A 20,240-nucleotide genomic window follows, 5' to 3' on the forward strand; every position below is an offset into this window, starting at 1 on the left:
ACAATTAACATTTCTGACAATGAATTGACATTTCCCAATTCCCCAGTTGGAATTGCCATTGTCCATGTTTACTGTCTAAGTCCTTCAATTTGAGGTTATAAAAATTATGTTTTAATAAGTTATACTAAAATCGTGTTAATATATTAAAATATCGTCCTACATTCTTATTTTCAAGTCAGAGCGTCGTTATTAAGTGTATCCAACTCAAAAATGGCAACTGCGTATGGTATACATTTGGGTAACAGTTCAGGATGTTTAGCCGCATTCACTAATGGTACCGCAGCGGTTTTAGCGAACGATGCTGGAGATAGGGTAACGCCTGCTGTTGTTGCTTTGAATGGACTGGAATGGGAAATTGGTCTACCAGCAAAATCAGGTCAAGCTTCTTCCAAAGCAATAATTAAGAACAATAAGCGTCTTATGAACTGTGATTTTAACGAAGATGATGTGGCTTTTGTGGAAAATGCATCTTCATGTCGTATTCAGAATGATGACAAACTAGTGTACGAATTTGAAACAAGTGAAACAAAACAGTATTCTAATCCAGATCACATAGCAACAAAAATATATTCTAAACTTTATACTATTGCTAGTCATTCTGTTCAAAATGAGGGAGACTTAAAACTAGTATTAGCTGCACCGTTACATTGGTCTAATGCAAGCAGGGAGAGGTTAGTAAAATGTGCAGAGCTCGCTGGGTTTGATGTCTTGCAAGTTATAAGTGAACCAGCTGCAGCATTATTGGCTTACAATATTGAGGATTCTGCTGAAGATGTGAATGTTCTTGTATATAGACTCGGAGGCTCAACATGTGATGCATCAGTTATAAAAGTATCCAGTGGTTTTATGTCAGTAGAGAAAAACATATTCAGAACAGATTTAGGAGGACAGTGCCTTACCAAGGACTTAGCTGATTATGTAGCTCAGGAATTCAGACAAAAATGGAAGCTGGACCCACTTGAGAGCCGCAGAGCCATGTCCAAATTATTAAACCATGCAGACAATTGCAAACACATACTCTCGACCTTAAGCTCTGCACATGTTTTTATTGAGTCATTGCTAGATGGTGTAGACTGGAGTCAGAATGTTACTCGTGCAAGATTTGAAAATATTATTTCATCAAAGATATCTTCATATATAGAGCCAGCTAAGAAAGTGATTGACAGCTTTGATGGCAAAATAAGTAAGATTGTGCTATGTGGAGGCAGTATGAAAATACCAAAATTGCAATCAGCAGTTGCAAGCTTATTGCCGGAAGCAGAAGTATATTCTGGAATTAATCCCGATGAAGTTATAGCTGTGGGATGTGCTAAACAAGCTGGAATGATTTTAGATTTACCTGAATTGTCTCTATCTAACACTAGTACTGAAATTGAATTCTTGGGTAAAGATATATACCTTAAATATTTAGATCAAACAGTTAAGTTATTCAAAGAAGGAACACCGCCTTTTGCACAGAATGTTTGTAAAATTGAGACCGATAAAGAGGTAAAGGATATTAGTTTCACTCTACATGACAATCCAGAAAATGAGCAATTTGCAAAAGAAACATTCAATGTTGAAAGTTTAAATAAACCATTCAAATTAAAAGCAACATTGCAACCATCTAATGTTCTATTACAAGTTGAATGATTTTGTAAAATAAAATACTGAATATATACATAATTTAATGACATTAAATTTTATTTCTTATTATAAATACACCGGATTTTTTTCAATATATTTTTTTTAATGTTTTCAATAAACTATAGATGATGTATTATGGTAGGCCTCTTAAATTCTTTGATGATTTAAAATTCTATGTATATGGCTAAATAAGTAGACTCACATCTTTTATTTGTATTACAGGCAAATGTATAAATGAATCTTATTATTTAAAAAAAAATTAATAACTCTGCTAAATAAAATATATTTCCAAAACATTAAAATATCTGAGGTTGATGTAAGGCTTGAAAAAAAAACTTTGTCAGGGCGTCACGGTAGCATGCGCAAGCGATCCCGTGGCGCTCGCCGAAAGACGGAGAGATGAAAGATGGTATATATTATACATATTGTTTAAGTGTATTTACTAATTTCTCTGATCCTAAAAATAAGGAATATTTGCGAGTCCTAAGAGAAAAATGTTGAAAGATAATAATAAAAATAATAATACCCTTACTCTCGAATAATACGTTAAGCATTATTTTAAAGATTAGCAAATCTTAAGCACCAACGACAACAAAAAAAAACAGTGGACTATGAAAATTTGTCCAATTATTTATTAAAGAATTATCACAAAGTAATTGTCAACGTCTATTTAGAAAAAAAAAAACACTTTTAATATGTATTTCAATTTAATATATTTTATAATGCAATATAACCATATCTATGAAGGGACGACATCTGGATTAACACTATTGGTTCATAGCTTAAAATTAATAAAAAAAAAAATTACAATGATATTTTTTTTTGTTTTTATTTTGGCTGTAAGTACATTAAGTAATGTGTTAGTTGATAACGTTTTTTGGAAAAAAATATATACTAAAACACTATTGAAGTTTGTTTGTTTCGCTTTTTAACAATTTTATAAAATTTTCACAGTATTTTCTATAACCAATTAAATGGCTGATATAAATATTCTAGGCGATAATTTGCAAAATATGATTACAGGTTTATCAAAGTGTAAAATCGTAAGCAAAGAATTAAATAAACTTATTGCGTGTTGTATAATAAATAATTAGGTAAATCAAATTAACTCTTTAATTTTAAAAGGATTTTGTTAATTTAAAAGAAGAATGCAAAAGTCTTCGAGAAGTAAATGTGAAACTAGAATTAGAATTGAAGGAGACGCGCGAACTCGAGAAATCGCACCGGTATCACTTGCAAGCTTCCCGCGAAATGATGGGTAATCTACAGGAAACCGTAACACAGTTGGTTTATCTCAAACGTGATGTAAAAAAATTAAAAGATGAGATTATTTCAAAGGAAATGACCCTGACATCGATGCAAAAGGTTATTTGAAAATTGTTGTGCAGAAATGTATCAACCCACAGAAGCTCTAATGAAAGTAGGTAGTTAACTGACACTATGAAAGTAGTTTTATCTTTTAAATGTTAGTGAGTTTAATTAGTACTTCTGTGAGTTGGTATATTCTGCCCAACATTGTCTATATCATAAAATGCAAATCATTTGGATTTTACTGATATTAACTGTACCTCTGACTTGTGCATTGTTTTTTTTTCAAGGATAAAGACAACCTACAACAAGAGCATGACGACATTATTATAGACTTAAGGAAAAGTCACGAAAAGCACATCGAAGAATTAATATCGATTAACGACAAAAAACGTAATGTGTCAATTATATTTTTGCTAAAACGTATTAACCTCATATATGTACTATATTCCTTTAAAACTTCTTATACCTATATGTACATATTATATAGGTGTTTTTTTGAGCTTATAATTCAAAGTTGGTTGGTTAGTTGGTTTTTGAAAAAGAAGTACTACTACTAACCTCACTTTGAAAATCCAAATAGATTTTCAATGTTACCAACCCTGACTGGTATGACAACCTAACAGTAAAAAAAAAATATATGGATTTCATAACAAAAATTATAAGAAGTATTTTATTTATAAAATAAATATCATTGCATTAGTTTTGGTGTATATACATCAATTTATTAATAGAGAAAAATTCTCATTTATTAGTTCAACAGGTTCAATACGATTCTGATACACAAATAGCTCAATACACCTGCGTCATTGAAGAATTACGTGAAAAATTGAAAGAAGTTGAAGAAGATCATAGAGATAGGGTATGCCAGATATGCCTTTTCTACAATTCTATAATAGTTTGGTGTAACGAACGAAAGGTTACTGGAACATTGATAAAGCCAGCCTGGTTATATGAGATTCTAACCCAATAAAAAGAATACGATAGTCATTTCGCTACCGATCGGAGAGGCTGAGGGATCGTGGTGGTACAGACCCACGGCCTATGTACTATTTTGCTATGAAATTCAATTATTTAACAGAACCCGGAATCCGAACCTGAGTCTAATGTCCCGACCTCAGAATCTCTAGTCATATGCTAGACAAGACATAACATTGTTCAACTATATATTGATAAAGTCACGCTTCTTGTAACCATGTGACGATCTCCGTGGTCGAGTAGTGTGGACACCGGTTTTCATGGATACGCCACTCTGAGGTCCCGGGTTCGATTCCTGCGCCGAGTCGATGCAGAAAAAAATCATTAATTTTCTATGTTGTCTTGGGTCTGGGTGTATGTGGTACCGTCGTTACTTCTGATTTGCCATAACACAAGTGCTTTAGCTACTTACATTGGGATCAGAGTAATGTATGCGATGTTGTCCAATATTTATTTATTTATGTATTGAACCCAAATAATACCGGATTTACAAATTTCATCTATATATTGAATCTTCGTATAGTTGGAATAGGCTAAAGCTACTGATATAGATCAGTAGCTTTAGCCTATTCCAACCATGCGAGGACAAATGCCAAATAAAACAACATTTGACACCAAATTGACGCGGATTTGCGAAAATAATTCGTTTCGAACGTTGGCGAAGGTCTTGTTGGAAATTTGGAAGTGAAATGGATATATGTGTAGTTAAGTGGAAGAGTATTGAATTATAAATAAAGATATATATTAATCATAAACTATTAGTAGTGTTTAATATAGCTGAGTCATCAGAAAATATCATGGAATACGTAAATACAAAATTTATTTATTTTATCATTTTTTCGATTGGGTTTGGAATAGGCTATATTATAAGCTTTAGGTTATGTTATGTTGTAAATTTAAAAAAGGTATGATTTGCATTCTGCAGATGCAAATTTTTTAAATAAAAAATATTTGGTTCCTAAATTCAATTTAGATTCAAGTCTATTTAATCTCACTAGGAATAAAATACGTACCTTTACAAATAATGTATACTTATCTTCACGCATTCAAAGATGAACTTAGTAGTATTGGATTATGAAGAGAAGTTACAGCGAAGTGTTGCTGAAGTCGCCCAGCTTCAAGAACAACTCTCAGTGCAAACTGCTCGCACTGACGCCAATATTGATGCTTATCGTAGGGTAAGTAAAAATAATCTATCAAGTCCGTACAAGCGTCACAACATTTTGTAAGGACAGCTTCATGTATCAGAATAATTCTGAGACCTGTATAAACCATGTATAAGGTTTGTTTGTATTTTTTCATTGCTTCTTTGTCTCCAACAAAAAGAAGCAATGAAAAAATTACTTCAGTTGTATTGCAAGTACCTAATATTTTCGTGTTCCGTTTTGAAAGGTGAGTCAGCCAGTGTAACTACAGGCTCAAGGTATATTTTAGTGCCCGTGGTTGGTGGCGCATTGGCGACGTACCTTATGGTTGAAATTTCTTACGGCGCTAATGTATACTATGATGTGGGAAGTGGTGACTCACCATCAGGTAGCGAATTCGTCACACTGCCAACGGAAAGAACCTAAGTACTCTGTACTTGTATTATTAAGATTATTCACTCCATTTGGTGTTTCTTCAAATATTTAAAAATGTTACAAGTGAACGCACTTGCTAGAGTGACGTTATCTTAAACATGATTTAATTATGTTTACCTCAATGTGAATTAAAATTAAACAGAAATTAATTAATTAAGTTTTGCGGAAATTATTAACACATTTATAGTTGCCCTTGGTTCATTAACTTTTATATCTGAGTTAACTAAATAAAATAGTTCACATTTATACATTTATTGAAAATGTAAAAAATTATATTAAAACATATTCTACTAGAACCTCATACGCGCTATTCTTATACTGCAATGCAAGCGGACAGGTCATTGACCGGATACTCCGTTAATATGCTCGTAGACTAAAAATTAAAAATAGTTACTACGACTAAAGTGAACCTTCCAAGCCTTTAGTTTTAAATTACTCGATAGCATGCATAATATATGACACGATTGCCACTTTTGAAATTCGTTAATACTTTTAAATAACAATACTTATTTTAAAAAACATTTTATTTTAGAAACTCGAAGAATTAGAAGAAAAACTAAAGCAAAGTCAATTTAAAGAATATTTGGCTCAAAGCTATCCTTCTCAAAGTCAATACGAAAACAAAGTCGAACGTCCATACTCTGTAAATGCTAATCCTTTTAATTCGTATTCTACTGACTATAACTCTATAACAGATAGTCCAAAGCCAAGTCAAAGTCGTCACCAAATGTACACGAAATCGAAGACACCAGCATTGCAAGTCATGTATAGTGATACTAAAACATCGAATTCGACAAAAAATGATAAGAAAGGGCATTTCAATATAACTAAAAAGAGGAAGTTGTACAGCGAGAAAGACTTTCTAAATCAGTAGTATAATATTTAGATGACTCCGTCTCATGCGTGACTCTTGTATGACTTTATCTAATTGAGCGATTAATGTTACCTTTTAAAATAAACTACACGTTCTGAGATGTCTTGGCAATGTTTTCATTTCCCCCGCTTTCACTTCTCCAACTTTTGCATCTTTATTTCATATTGTTGTACGAATAAACGTACTTGCACATCGAGAGGTTTGAGTAATATAGTCAATACACGAAGTGTATAGTCTTAACGCGAACTATAGTATTATAAACATTAATATAATTATTTGTAATACGCTTTTTTATGTGATTAGTTAACATAACATACTACCTACTACATTTAAGAAATTATTTGAGTATATAATTTATATATCTTACTTTTATTAGTGCTTGAAAAAACTAAATTAAAAGTTTAACAAAGGCTTTAAAAATAGATCAAAAAAGGACACAATATTTTTGCATAATTAATTAGAAATCCGACAGACTTGCTATAATTATAATAATAACAACTAAAAATAGTTTATTATGAAACATTTTGAAAAAAAAATAATTATTTAAAAAATCAATGAAATATTTGTCGCAAGTATATTCTGAATTTAAATATAATTTACCGATAACCTACGATTATGATGCATAAACTATATCAGTATCGAAATAGAAACTCAATATCGTCTACATAATTTCAAAAGCGAGAAGGAATACGCTTTGCATATAAACGAGTTCATTCGTCATTAGGCTGCAAAACGATACGATATGAATAGTAATATCATTATTACGTAAAAAAACTCATCACTATTTCATCATTAAACTTAAAAATAACTAAAGTAATAATAATAAAATAGTAACTATTATTTATGGTCTGTTCGATTTACTTATCTGTATTTTGTATGTCTATTACTCGTTTAAAATTCTGAAATACGAGATAAATAATAATTTGTATGTACAAATTCATCGTTATGAAAACATATTTGTAATTATGTTCATGACTATTCATCAGTTACGTCACGATGTACGAATGTAATGTAGGTAGACTTCGTGAAACGCTTGTTATTTATAGTGTAGGTAGGTACTGACTGTCTTTGTAAATAATCGATTACTACGCAATTCGTCAAATTTTGTTTACATAATATATTGATGCAGATGGCCAGATATTACAGAGGATAGGATATAAAGGTTTTATCTGAATTTTGTTATACAGACTACCTACTCATTTGGGAGTTTTATGGAAGTTTTTGCTAGTAAGTCAGTTTTTTGACTGTTTCTTGAAATGAGCTCTTACAGAGTACTGAAGCACTGTTGTACAGTAAAGTTTAACAGTAATTGGAACAGATAGAACAGTAATTCCATTTGGTGATTTAGTCCGAAAGAAAAATATAATAAAGATGACGAGCAGATCTTATATATGTTGTAAAATACTAGGAAGCAAATCTAATGAGGGAAAATAAGTAATTTCCATGATAATAATATTATCGACTTTCGCCGTAATATGCTTGGAAAGTCAACCACACTATATATAAATGATTATTTACCGGTCTTTGGCTGTATAACCGTGAAACCACCTGACGAGTGACAATCATGGGATAATTAATTGATTTAAATCGACTTTCTTTAGTTTCTACAAACATTATTGGAATTATTTTATCACATAAACTGTTCATCTGTTTAGAAACTGAAAATAAACTAATAAAAACAAAAAAGAAAACGTTTTTTATCGAGTGTAGAATAGGACCTATAACCTATTCCAATTGAAGAAGGAATTAATGTAAACAAATCTTAGATTTAAGTATTCCATACGATTTGGTAAAAGCTCAGATATATTGTGCTCCATTAACAATTATTATTTAATATATCTTTATTTATTAAAAAGAGAACATTCCGCTGATCTACTTTTTTTTTTAGCATTAGCAGCCTGTAAATTTCCCACTGCTGGGCTAAAGGCCTCCTCTCCCTTGAGGAGAAGGTTTGGAGCATGTTCCACCACGCTGCTCCAATGCGGGTTGGTGAAATACACATGTGGCAGATTTTCTTTGAAATTAGACACACGCAGGTTTCCTCGCGATGTTTTCCTTCACCGCCGAGCACGAGATGAATTATAAACACAAATTAAGCACATGAAAACGTTCTAACCACTGGGCCATCTCAGCTTTTTTCTGATCTACTTATATCCACTTTATTCTTACTTCCAAGTTTCCGATAGCAGCTTAATCGTTCACAAGACCGTTTTTCGAAATTACGTAATGTATATCATAAATTGATTAAGCTATCGAATATCTCCTTAATTTAATGACTATAGAGTACCTATTCAGACCGCCGATGAAGTCGTCGGTGTAAACTATACTCATCAATCACTAATAACTGAGATAATGGCGTAATCTTGACTTAGAGTGATGATGGAAATTAAAATATTTTGTGTCATAAATATTCGTATGATTTTCTCATTTACTCCATTTCATTTGTTGGTGTTACATAAACATAAACATATTTTATTACGATCGCAATTTTATTGTAATGACATATTATATATACTCGTATATAACTTTAGTTAAAGGTTAATAACACTCCATCAATAGTACAGCCTGTATTTATATTCAGGATAAGATAAGTTTATTCTTATCATAGACATTACGTAATTTTAATTATTGGATAAATGTAACAATTGAGTATATCCAATATATCAACAGCGTAAGCCAATTTTCGTCCCAGTGGTTATGGGACGATGGCTACTCATCAAAACTCGGTTATGGTCTCATTTTGAAGACCTCCAGCTGTAATGTGCTGAAAAATAAAGAGGATTCAGACTGCAGCTATATAAGAAAAAGATAAAAGACTTAAACAAAATTAAAGTAAATTGTTTTCGACAAACTCCAATGGTAACTGAACTAATGATATTAAAACTTTCATTAATTAAAAGAGGTTTCATCATTTTTGCGCCAAATGTAAATGAATGACTTGCAGTATACAATGAAATTAAATCAAAACAAAACCTGTCATGGGTTTCGAAATTCCTAAATATGATTTTTAAAACGCGAAATTTCGTAGGAGTCCCACTAGTGTCTCGTTATGGTAGATTATACATATATATAAATTTAAATTAAACTTGAGACGATTCAAACGTTCATTTAAGAGCGTACTTAAATGTAACAATTATATAAAAAATTTATTTTGATCAGTTTCAATAAATTAAATGTGTATTTGAGAACGTAAATTACTGTACTCCACTCTTGAATATTCAATTATTAGCATCACATTTAATCTTTCGTCTTGTATGTCTCCTCATCTATATTAATACATATTAAAATGCGAAAGTATCTGTCTGTCTGTTGCTCTTTCACGCATAGACCACTGAATCGAATTTGATGAAATTTCATATGAAGCAAGCTACTTTTTAATACTGCTTTTTATACCTCGCGCTTGACTAATCTCTACGAACCCCTAAAACGCGAATGAAGAAGCGTGTGACAAATACTACTCTATACCAGCGTAATAATTACTGTCAAGGTAGACCCCACTCACACACTTAGGCTTCTGTCAAATAATATAAGAATAAAAAACTTTCTGTGCATAAGAATTATTAACATTGAGGTCTTATCTATATACAATATATATGAATTAAAAATAGTTATATGTTATTACGTATTTCAAGTATACACGTAAGACATGACGCTGATCGCATAGACAATTACTAATTTTTAATTAGTTAGATATATTCCTGATACATATTTGTTTTTTTTTAAATTCATCATAAGTATCATGAACACTGATGTGAGTCAAAGCGTGAAAATCGAAGTCGGCATGTTCATTAAATATCTTAAAGAGAACCCAGCTTTCTTAACTATGTACATACCTACACGGTATGGAGTGGTTGTACAACAATATTAAATAAACAAAAGATAAATATCGCCTACGAATTACACACACGAAGTAATAATAAGTCTTAACTTTTAGTAATCGAAAAAATCATGATATTATATAAACATATTTATAAGACAATTTGTAGGTACATAACATAATCAATGCTTACCATATTTACTTTGATTTGGGTCTGAACTATTCTTTTACTACCATCAAAACAGGTATTTTTGAAGAACACTCACTTTCATGTTAAATGCACATTCACGAATAGATATACTTATACCGTTTTGTTATCCTCATGTTCTAGTTAATGATAAAAATAATGAAATACTAAAGATGTTAATACTTTTGGGGATTTTTGAAATAGATAGAAAAAAGAAAACTACAAATTGAATCAACAATTATAAGTACTTTATTTAATTTCTTTGGCGAGTGCATTCATTATTCGATACCATTTTTTATTATTTATTCATAATAAACATTTAGAATTTCACAATTTCGATTAGTTTATTTTAATTTTTTAATTTTAATTTTATATAATTATGTATTATCAAAATATTTAACCACCAGCGATAAATTGTGTAACAGCGTAATTAATTTTAATTAAAAAACATTTTTATATAATCCACAATTCATTTTATGAAAGAAAGATATTCTTTCGTTAATTTTACTAATGTTTAATTACAATTAAGTATTTTATTTTTTATAGTATTATATATAAGTATCATTGAATTATTACCAATTGAGACACAACACAGAAATGAAATATATTGATTTTATGCCAATCTTGTAAGTTTTAATCTACAGATTACTTGTTAAGTAGATTATAATTACTTAATCGTAATAATTTTATATTAATAATGGATCAAAACTTAATTTGATGGATACGATTGAAAATATCTTAAGCCTCAAAAATTGCTAAAAGAAAAAAATAAAAACATTTTATTACAATAGAATATTGAACAAACGCTGCTAAACTAAAGCGCGACACACATGATCAAGTTAGGCTTAGTTTACAATATTTTATGTTACGATATCTTAAGATAAAATATTATAGTGTCTTAAGTTACCCCACACGGTAAGATACGAAAATATACGAATAGTTTGTGTCTTGTTTTACATTTTAAATGTATTCGCATTGACGATATATTTCGTATGTCATATAATTTCCATTTAGCTCAGTATTTTACAATACTGTAAGATGAAAATATATATATATATTATCTTCGCCACGTGTGATGTTCCATCGAATTATATGGCGAGAGATATTTGAATCGTGGATCTTCATCGTGTGTGACGATCTTTAGACTTTCGTTTTATCTTATATTTAGAAAACTAAGTACATTATTAAAAGACTAAGACGTCGTATGTATAACATTAGAGACCATTCGTTTCTTTCACCATCCGTTCTATTACATATTTACTGATTCCGAATGATTCGGTCGAGAGAGTTCCAACTGCACGAATAGTCAATTTCAAGATGACCGTATCTAGAGAGGTGAAAATTGTCAGGAACCGTCTTCGGCATCGGTCGGGCCCAGTCTTCATATTCGGGAGGCAGAGATTCGTACGCATATTGCTCGTACGCTTCAGTCAACCTATGGCAATAATTATATAAAATTAAAAATATATATAATCGACTTGGACATAATGGGAAGTATAATTAATACCCTTACTAAAAAAAAAATCTATATCGGTTCATAAATGTAGGAGTTCGAAGGCAAATAACTTAATAAAATAATATTAATACAACCTCCTTCTTCTTTGAAGTCGATTAAAAACTTTCAAACTTGCGTAAATCTGTGGCCTGATGCCAAAATGAAAGAGCCACATATATTTTTGAGTAAAATGTAAACCACATTTTGCCATTGCAAATTCATTTAAAAATTTACCCATCAGCTTCGCTGAGCTTGAAATTAAAAAAGGGAAAGGGTCAACGGAATTCAAAAAATTATTACTTGTCAACGGACAATTCCGCGTCGACTCGTCATATTATCATACCGAAACGTTCAATAGTTTTCAAAACGCTGTTGACTAATAATAACTTAGCATTTATCTCAGTAGTCATAATTTTGTAATTATTGGAATCTAAATATATCTTATTGTACGATAACATAATATCGTTATGTCGCAATTAAACGAAAGTAATCATTTTAAATAGAATGATTTTTATAAATTCTCACTCGACTGTGCCATAAATGAATACGGAAATAATGTTCATCTTTCGTGCAGAAAAAGTAGTCGAAATAAACCACAACCTATATTAGGAACTAGTTACGCCCGCGACTTCGTGCGCGTTTGAATTTAACAAAAAAAAAATTGTAGCCTAAGATATTCCTTATTACATCAGCTTACTGCCAGTGAAAGCCCCGTCAAAATCGGTTCAGCCGTTCCAGGAATTAGCCGGAACAAAACAGACAGACAGACGAAAATTGAAAAACAAGAGATATATTGGTATATGTACCATTTATATATACGTATGCATTTAATAAAATGCGGACATTTTAATATAACAAACAGACACTCCAATTTTATTATATGTAGTAGTAGTATGTATAGAAGATGAAAAATTATATAATGTACATATATGTAAATTCCTATCATTAATCTACTTAATTTGTTTAACAGGTAAATTTGAAATGGAATTGTTCCAGTTAGTTAAGATTATGCAATTCTAATAACACGTCCGACTTACAGTCATATTAACATTTTGGCTACACGCATAATAATGTTAGTTAATCACAGCGATATATTCATTAATTTTGCAATTGTTTAAGCTCTCATCCGTGTCAATACATGATCACGGATTAGATAATAAGCGCATTTATTTGCGAACATTATGACAGTAGAGGTTCATGCCCTGTATTACTTTCTTACGACTAGTTAATAAATTTATGTAACGCGAAAGAATAAACCGATCGCTTATTATCATTGTAAGGTTAGCTTTCAGTTTGAATGTTATAAATAATTACCAATTTATTTGCCACCCAAATATTATTAAGGAAGATTAAAATAAAAACTAAAACATTAAAACCAATATAAATATTAACTAAATATTGTAAATTATAAATAGAAATTTTAAAATAGAACAACGTAAAAATAGAAACAAAATATAACATATAAAAAAATGATTAGTTTCCAGCATCAAAACGATGCGCAAAATATCAAATCACTCGATTTAGTGGAATTGGATTAAACTTCAGTTGCAAAATTCGATCCACTCACATGATAGGTGAAGTTCAATAAGAGTTTTTAAAAACCTAACATGCAAAATTATGCGTAACAGCATATTAAGGGCGTTACAGGGCGTCATAATGAATAGAATTTATTAAGGATACGGGAGGCTGGAGACACCAGATCTTGGCGTGCCCCAAATTTAGCACCTATTGAATGTGTTTCTTAATACATAATATTTTCCGTATTTTGTTACACTAATAACCATTATTTTTTTATCGAAAAGTGTTATTATTTTTATAGACATATTAACCATATTTATAATTTTTATTACCGTACTATTGTACAATATTATGTAAAGCCATTGTGCGAAATATAATTAACGTATTGTCTTTAAATTGTAACTACAAGTTTATAAGATTAACTTTCATTTAGGCAATAGAAACAAATTTATCGTTCCATGAGTTATATAAAAAAAACAAAAACAAAAAAATAAACGTCCTGTCATAATTTTCTTAACCGTTTTCTTGACCGATCATGTTCACACAAATTATGCAATGATCTAGAGGTCAATGCTAGGAACAAGTTTCTCTGTGTAAGCAAGAAACGAGCTATATTCTCACAAATGCAACTTTCATTTGTAGTAAGCAAAAACTGGCCCGTGTTCACACGATGGATAGAGGATCGTTGTAATACAATGAAACATGAGCAGTTGCGAGCCCCTGACGATGTTTTTCTTCCTATGTACACTTTCCGTTGAACTCAACGTCACGCGGTTGTGATGGGAATGGGAACTGACGTTCAATAATCCGACGCAAGTAAGAGTTAGTAAAAAGTTATGAATCAGAAACTTTTTTTATGTAAAACATCTGTACTTGAAATAATAGGCATCTCATAATATTACTTACAGTTTCGTTTGTATTTATTTTATTATTAAATAAGTAATAGAATTACTTCGTTGATTTGTTTTTTGGGAAATTTTAATTGAATTTCACGTTAAATTATAAAAACACTCCGTGTAGAAGCTGGCATTAAGTTTTAAAATAATTGCATATATTGTTTGCGTGAAAATGCTTGCGTGTTTTAGAGAGATCGCGTAAGGATTAATCATAAGAATCGTTATGCGTAACGCAGGTATCTCTATAGATCTTGTTGGATCTATCTGTACCTACACAATATTTAATTGTAATAAATATAATTGGCGTTAGTGTATTAATTTTAACGATATTTTAATGTCTCCTGACTTTATCGTTTTAAGCCAATAAGCAAGGTAATTGACTTATAAACCTTCGTTTTTTGCCTAGACTTTATATCCCTATACATTTAATTAAATTTATCATCCTAGCGGAAAATTGTAATGACTACTTCAATAAACTAATAATTTAAGGTCATAACTCATTATGTAATGTATTTTTTTTTAGTTTAACTTGTATGAGAATACAAAACTATCACGATAGTGTGCTTAATTTATCTTATGTAATTATGAAACGAATTAATTTTAAGTTACAAAATTGAATAAGCAGTCTGCTATTATTCAAGATTTTCATTTTATTTACGTGTTTAAACAATGACTTTTTTAAGGAAATAATAAAATCTTCTATTAATACTAATATTTGTAGGCGTAAATGTAACATTTATTTCTTATCGATCAGGGAATCCGTGCAACATTCAATTATATTATTTGTACCGTCTATGATTATAGTTTTAACCAAGGCAAAGTGGTAATGCAGGTATCTATTAGGTCGATTACATTCTTAATAGCTTTTCACCATTTTCATATGAAGTAAAATATCTTGTTAGATACACGAGAAAAGTATAGAAACTGTTTTATAAAAACGCATACACTATCAAAGTCTATTTAAAAATATTTTAAACAACATGATGCTTTTGATATTACCGTGAATGCCGTCTCTGTTTCCCATTGCCGTTATTCGCTATCAAATGGTCGGGTTGATGCTGGAGAGACATGCGTGGTCTTGGTTGCATGTATGGTTGCTGTATTGGCACAGGTGCGTAAAGACTTTCATACAACATAGGATGTGGTGCATATACTGGTTCTTCGATGTACATTGATCTTCTTCGTTCCTCTATAAAATAAACACAATTACTTACAACAGAGGTATACAAATGGTATGGTACTGGGTACCTAGTCGTATTTTACTGACAATAATGTCATATAATTTTTATGAACAATGTGCTGTGATTTGAAGACCCTTGTTTGATTGATGCCACTTCAATCGCTGACGAGGGAAATAATGTCTTAGACTTCATGTCCAACGGTATATCAACGGTGTTAGGAGTTGTTTTATAGTTCTAGAATAGCCCGATATTTATGGACGTTGTCTGGATGGTGCAAAGATGGTTATTTACTCAAGTGGCCCTTTTTATCGTCAACCAACATATATATATATATATATATATACAAATATAACTTATTCGTTACGCACATAATCATTCGTATATATCGGGATGTTAAATATTGTAAAGAATTCATTTTGTCCGTTAAAATAAAGAGGAGGTTCTCAAGCCATACTGAGACTATTCATTGTTGATTGATTTGAAAAACCGTTGTAAATACTGGCCGTTTAAGAATTATTTATCATATTATTATTATTATTATTTATAATAATAGCACAAATATAAAATGGTAGCTTTAAATTTAACGACGATTCAAAAGTGCTCGTACTCAAAGGTGTTTTCTACTTGAAGTTTATTTTGATTTCATTTGAATATACCATTTAACTGGTGTAGTGTCCATCACCTATACAAATATAAATTACTAGAACTAAAATCCTGAGTAATATTATAATTGCGCAATTGAGTTTATTTCGCTTTTACGTTGTAACTTAACCAATCATTACGAAATTTTACATTACATTTTTATATCAGGGGTACAGATACAAAGGATATAATAAGTGTGTGAACCTGACCGACGACAAGCCCCCACCCTTTTTACCCCCATCTCATACGCAGACGGAACCGCAAGCAGAACCGAGTATACTATAATTTTGCTCTTACTGGTACTTTCGTCTTTTATAATATCACCAGATAAATAGTGTGAATTCTATTAAAAAGAATCGGAAAGAAATTCATCAATTATTACTGTATTGTCATATCAATTGTGAATCATAATGAAGGTCGCAAATTAACAATTTATTCAACTACGTCACAGATAATTGTAGTCGACCAGACACAACCAGAACGTATTCACGATGAACATAATAATGTCTAAACGAATAATTATTATAAGAAGGTACACGCACGCACGCAATAAATATTCTAATGGATTAATCTCGGTACGTTTAATAATAATTAATTATTAGTTTTAATTTAGTTACTAAAAATAATATGAACAAAAATCACAGCACACTATTTCTAAGTATATTCAATTATCTAAATTAAATGCAATGACTTAATTATGGATTTTATATGTTATGTATATGTTATCTTGATTTTTCGTCTTTTCGTCGTCTTGTTTATGACAAAAATAGTATTTTTATCATAAACAAGACATATTTTTGTATACACATAAATTGTATTGTATCGAAGTTTAGAAATAGAAACATTATTGTCATTTGTAGTTTTCCTCTAATTTCTTGTATGTATTAAAAAAAAAAGTGTGTTCGACTAAAGGAACTATGCAATAATATCATTTACCCTCGACATATTTGATGTGATTAAATGTTATATAACCTAAAAAATTGAAAGAAGGCATGTTACTTTTTGTTAATTTTCTTGGACAAGACACTTGCACCAATTACTTTTTTTTTTATAAATACTAGTTATAAATACAAATACAAATATGAATGTTTTTTTTTTAAATTGAGGATGTGTAAAAATATATGGACAACTTTCTTAAGAAAACATACTTTTTGTATACAAATGTAATTACCTACATATCAATTACGACTTGTTTAATATCAAATTATATTAAAAAATAATTACATTATTTTGATAATTAACTCAATTATAATTTGTCTTTGATTAAATTCGTTATAAATTGTTAGTTAATTAAGATGTTCATATTTCCTAATGAAAGTAGATACTAGAATATGAATTAAACTTAAGAAAGTTAAATAATTATTCTTTTAAAACTTACGTCTGTAACCGTAGATTGGCATATTGTGGTAGTCAGGCATTATAGCTCTGGATGTTCTCCTGCTGTAAATCGTATAATCAGGTGTAACTACGTCCTCGGGGAAAACGGCTCTTTTAGGTTTTGGTTCCTCTCCAGAATCATAAGTTTTTGTTGGGACATAGTAGAAACTTGCACTAACTGGTTCCCCAGCGAAGGAATTCATATTTTGTTCTTGACTGGAATCTGGAGAATCTCCTTGTATCATACCAAAGGCTTCGTTATCCCACGGATCAAGGTACACTCGATTCGTAGGCTGTGGACTCCTATCTTCATCCCCTTCACTGTCGAAGTCAACAGCCGCCCAGTATGGGCTACTCGCGTGTCCTGGCATTACTGGCACACAAATTAACTCAACCTTTAACGAACCACACTTGAAACTATTGCCCCCAAATTTGGATACATAACATTTACAACAATTTGCACGTTCTATCCAGACATGGTCGTGTTATTTATATGCTTCGTTTGGCAGCACTTATTCTTATTCCAAGCACAGCACGCGATAATATTCGACAATGCGGTGCAATTGGCGGCAAAATTATCCAAGATACACACGCGAGTGCACGCCACGGCACTTGCTTTTAAAATAAGCAAAGGCATTGATATGTGCGCGTTGGGCTGTAATGACAGCGAATGTTTTGTGTTGAAGACGATTAATTTGTGTCGCCCGTACTTCGTTCTCGTAACAACTTGTAACATACCTTTTTGTGTACATAATCTACTATTTTATACTAGATACACACACTTTTACGTAACATTTTAAACAATACATTGTAATGTAACGACATATGTAAATTATTAATCCAAGTTAAACAGGAATTTGTTATTTTATATTTAAATACCTAAGTAGTAGTTTTACGAGAAAATATTTAACTGCTAGAGAAGATTTTATAAACATAGTCGGTAATATAAATGTGACGGGAAATATTTTACGTCGTATGAGGTATGATTTAATAACTGTCTTTAAAATAATTTACGAAATAAGTTTTTTTATAATAAAATTTCCCGACTCGGTCAAAGTTCTGGACCAACTCTTGTATATTGCATAACGACATACAAGTAGTTATAACTGACCGGGTTTGTTTGTTAATTAAATAAATAAGAACATTTTCAACAGTTACTTAAATTATCAAGTACGTACACAATCAATTCATAAGAACAACTGTCGTTAGGTATTGTAGATACTACTTTATATATTTACTATTTTCTATAAAAATAACCATTTTAATTTTATTCGATATTTTATTATAAAACAAAAAAAAAATCATAATGCGACATAATCTTCTGTAGTAATTAAAAATCTCAACCTAGCTAGTCTGTTCAAAAATCTGCTACTATTTATATTCATATACATACCTACATTGACTGTATATATTCAATACATAACTGATTGGGTGAGTCATTTCATGGTAAATTCCGTATAAATAAAGCTTTCCTTAAGTTATGATAATAAGACGCAAGTATCAGATGTAATGTTTTTTTTTATTCTTGTTGAAAAAATGTATTTACATACACGTTACGTGTATGTGGAATACCCACTACAAAACCAGCCGTACCCTGCACTCCGTCTCTTCGGGGTATCATGGGATTGCTAACTACCGTGATTTGAGATACAAAGTACGTTATAAATTAAAAATGGATGCGTCAGCGTTTAAAAAATGTAATAATTTAAATTTATGTACAAATTTGTACGTATATGCAATAAAATAAAAATATAATGTAGATACTTAATTTAAATCACATTTGCAGATATATAGTATTATCAAATTATCAACTTAAAATCGTTGTAATCATTAAATATTCAAAAGTAATAATAAAAATTCAGGGGCACCTGAAATATATTATATTGTTTCCGCACATTTTGAGATTTGTTAACATATTTCCGTATGGCAATGAATTTACTAAAATAGTTTGTATAGCATCAGAAAACTATTTACATTTAATTCATTATATAATAATGTATATTGACGTCAAACGTGCTGGTGATATTTTCGTACACAAGTGTGCCAACAAAGTTGCAATATATTTCCTCACTTTCATAGTTAGGTGGAATGGTATTTCGAGAAAGTGATCTGCTTAACGTATTTTCCTAATTCCTATGATATGCATAGGAATTAGTTGTTGTCTAACTTGGCCCAAGAATTTCATGACAGAAAACACGATAACTTATGAATAACTGCACCGTATTAGTTAACTAGACTATAGGAAAGTTAAAACATTTGAAGAAGAAACAATTTATTTTCGATTAGTGAAATGAACATCAATGTATAGACATTGATGTTCATAAACGATAATCAATTTACTTTATTAAATATTAAAATTAAATCATAAAAATATAGAATAAATGCAAGTAGGTACTTTTGTGAAAGAAACATCCTAAGCTAAGTCAGGCATATTAAAACAAAACCAAGAATGCACACGATAAAATGCAAATTGCGTTGAATAATATTAAACGAACTCAAAAAAGTCAGCGTTTTTTGTTTCGAATTAACTTTGAAATATTATCTAATTGTATTAATCAGAGCTACTCGGTCTTAGTATTGAGAGCAAACGGACCAACAAGTTTAGCCAATTTATTAATGCGAATTGTCTATTTTATCAATTACCAGACAATTAAAAGTTCACTTTCCTTCTAAACTGATACGTAAAACTCATTAAATGTCACATGCTTTAAAATAAATTCTACTTACCACAAATATTTTAAATAAAATGTGAAAAAACTAA

The 20,240-nt window shown here is 30.5% G+C and overlaps 3 protein-coding genes across 3 annotated transcripts; 2 read left to right on the top strand and 1 right to left on the bottom strand.

The window, feature by feature from the left end:
- The first annotated feature begins 36 nt into the window (after positions 1-36).
- Positions 37-1,673, top strand: LOC125064926 (heat shock 70 kDa protein 14). Its single transcript, XM_047672239.1, has one exon. It carries the CDS (start codon positions 211-213, stop codon positions 1,630-1,632), a length of 1,422 nt encoding a protein of 473 aa, XP_047528195.1. The 5' UTR covers positions 37-210; the 3' UTR covers positions 1,633-1,673.
- Positions 1,674-2,600: 927 nt separating this feature from the next.
- Positions 2,601-6,377, top strand: LOC125064676 (centrosomal protein of 290 kDa-like). The gene is made up of 6 exons (XM_047671843.1): positions 2,601-2,669; positions 2,752-2,991; positions 3,225-3,327; positions 3,690-3,796; positions 4,965-5,090; positions 6,025-6,377. Exons 1-6 carry the CDS (start codon positions 2,601-2,603, stop codon positions 6,364-6,366), a joined length of 987 nt encoding a protein of 328 aa, XP_047527799.1. The 3' UTR covers positions 6,367-6,377.
- Positions 6,378-10,753: 4,376 nt separating this feature from the next.
- Positions 10,754-18,221, bottom strand: LOC125064613. Its single transcript, XM_047671752.1, has 3 exons — positions 17,481-18,221; positions 15,279-15,468; positions 10,754-11,805 (listed from the first exon to the last, which is right to left on the bottom strand). The coding sequence occupies exons 1-3, from the start codon at positions 17,848-17,850 to the stop codon at positions 11,628-11,630; spliced, it is 738 nt and encodes a 245-aa protein (XP_047527708.1). The 5' UTR covers positions 17,851-18,221; the 3' UTR covers positions 10,754-11,627.
- Between the last annotated feature and the right edge of the window lie 2,019 nt (positions 18,222-20,240).

The sequence above is a fragment of the Vanessa atalanta genome, chromosome 6 (assembly GCF_905147765.1).
Source record: "Vanessa atalanta chromosome 6, ilVanAtal1.2, whole genome shotgun sequence".
NCBI lineage: Eukaryota > Metazoa > Arthropoda > Insecta > Lepidoptera > Nymphalidae > Vanessa > Vanessa atalanta.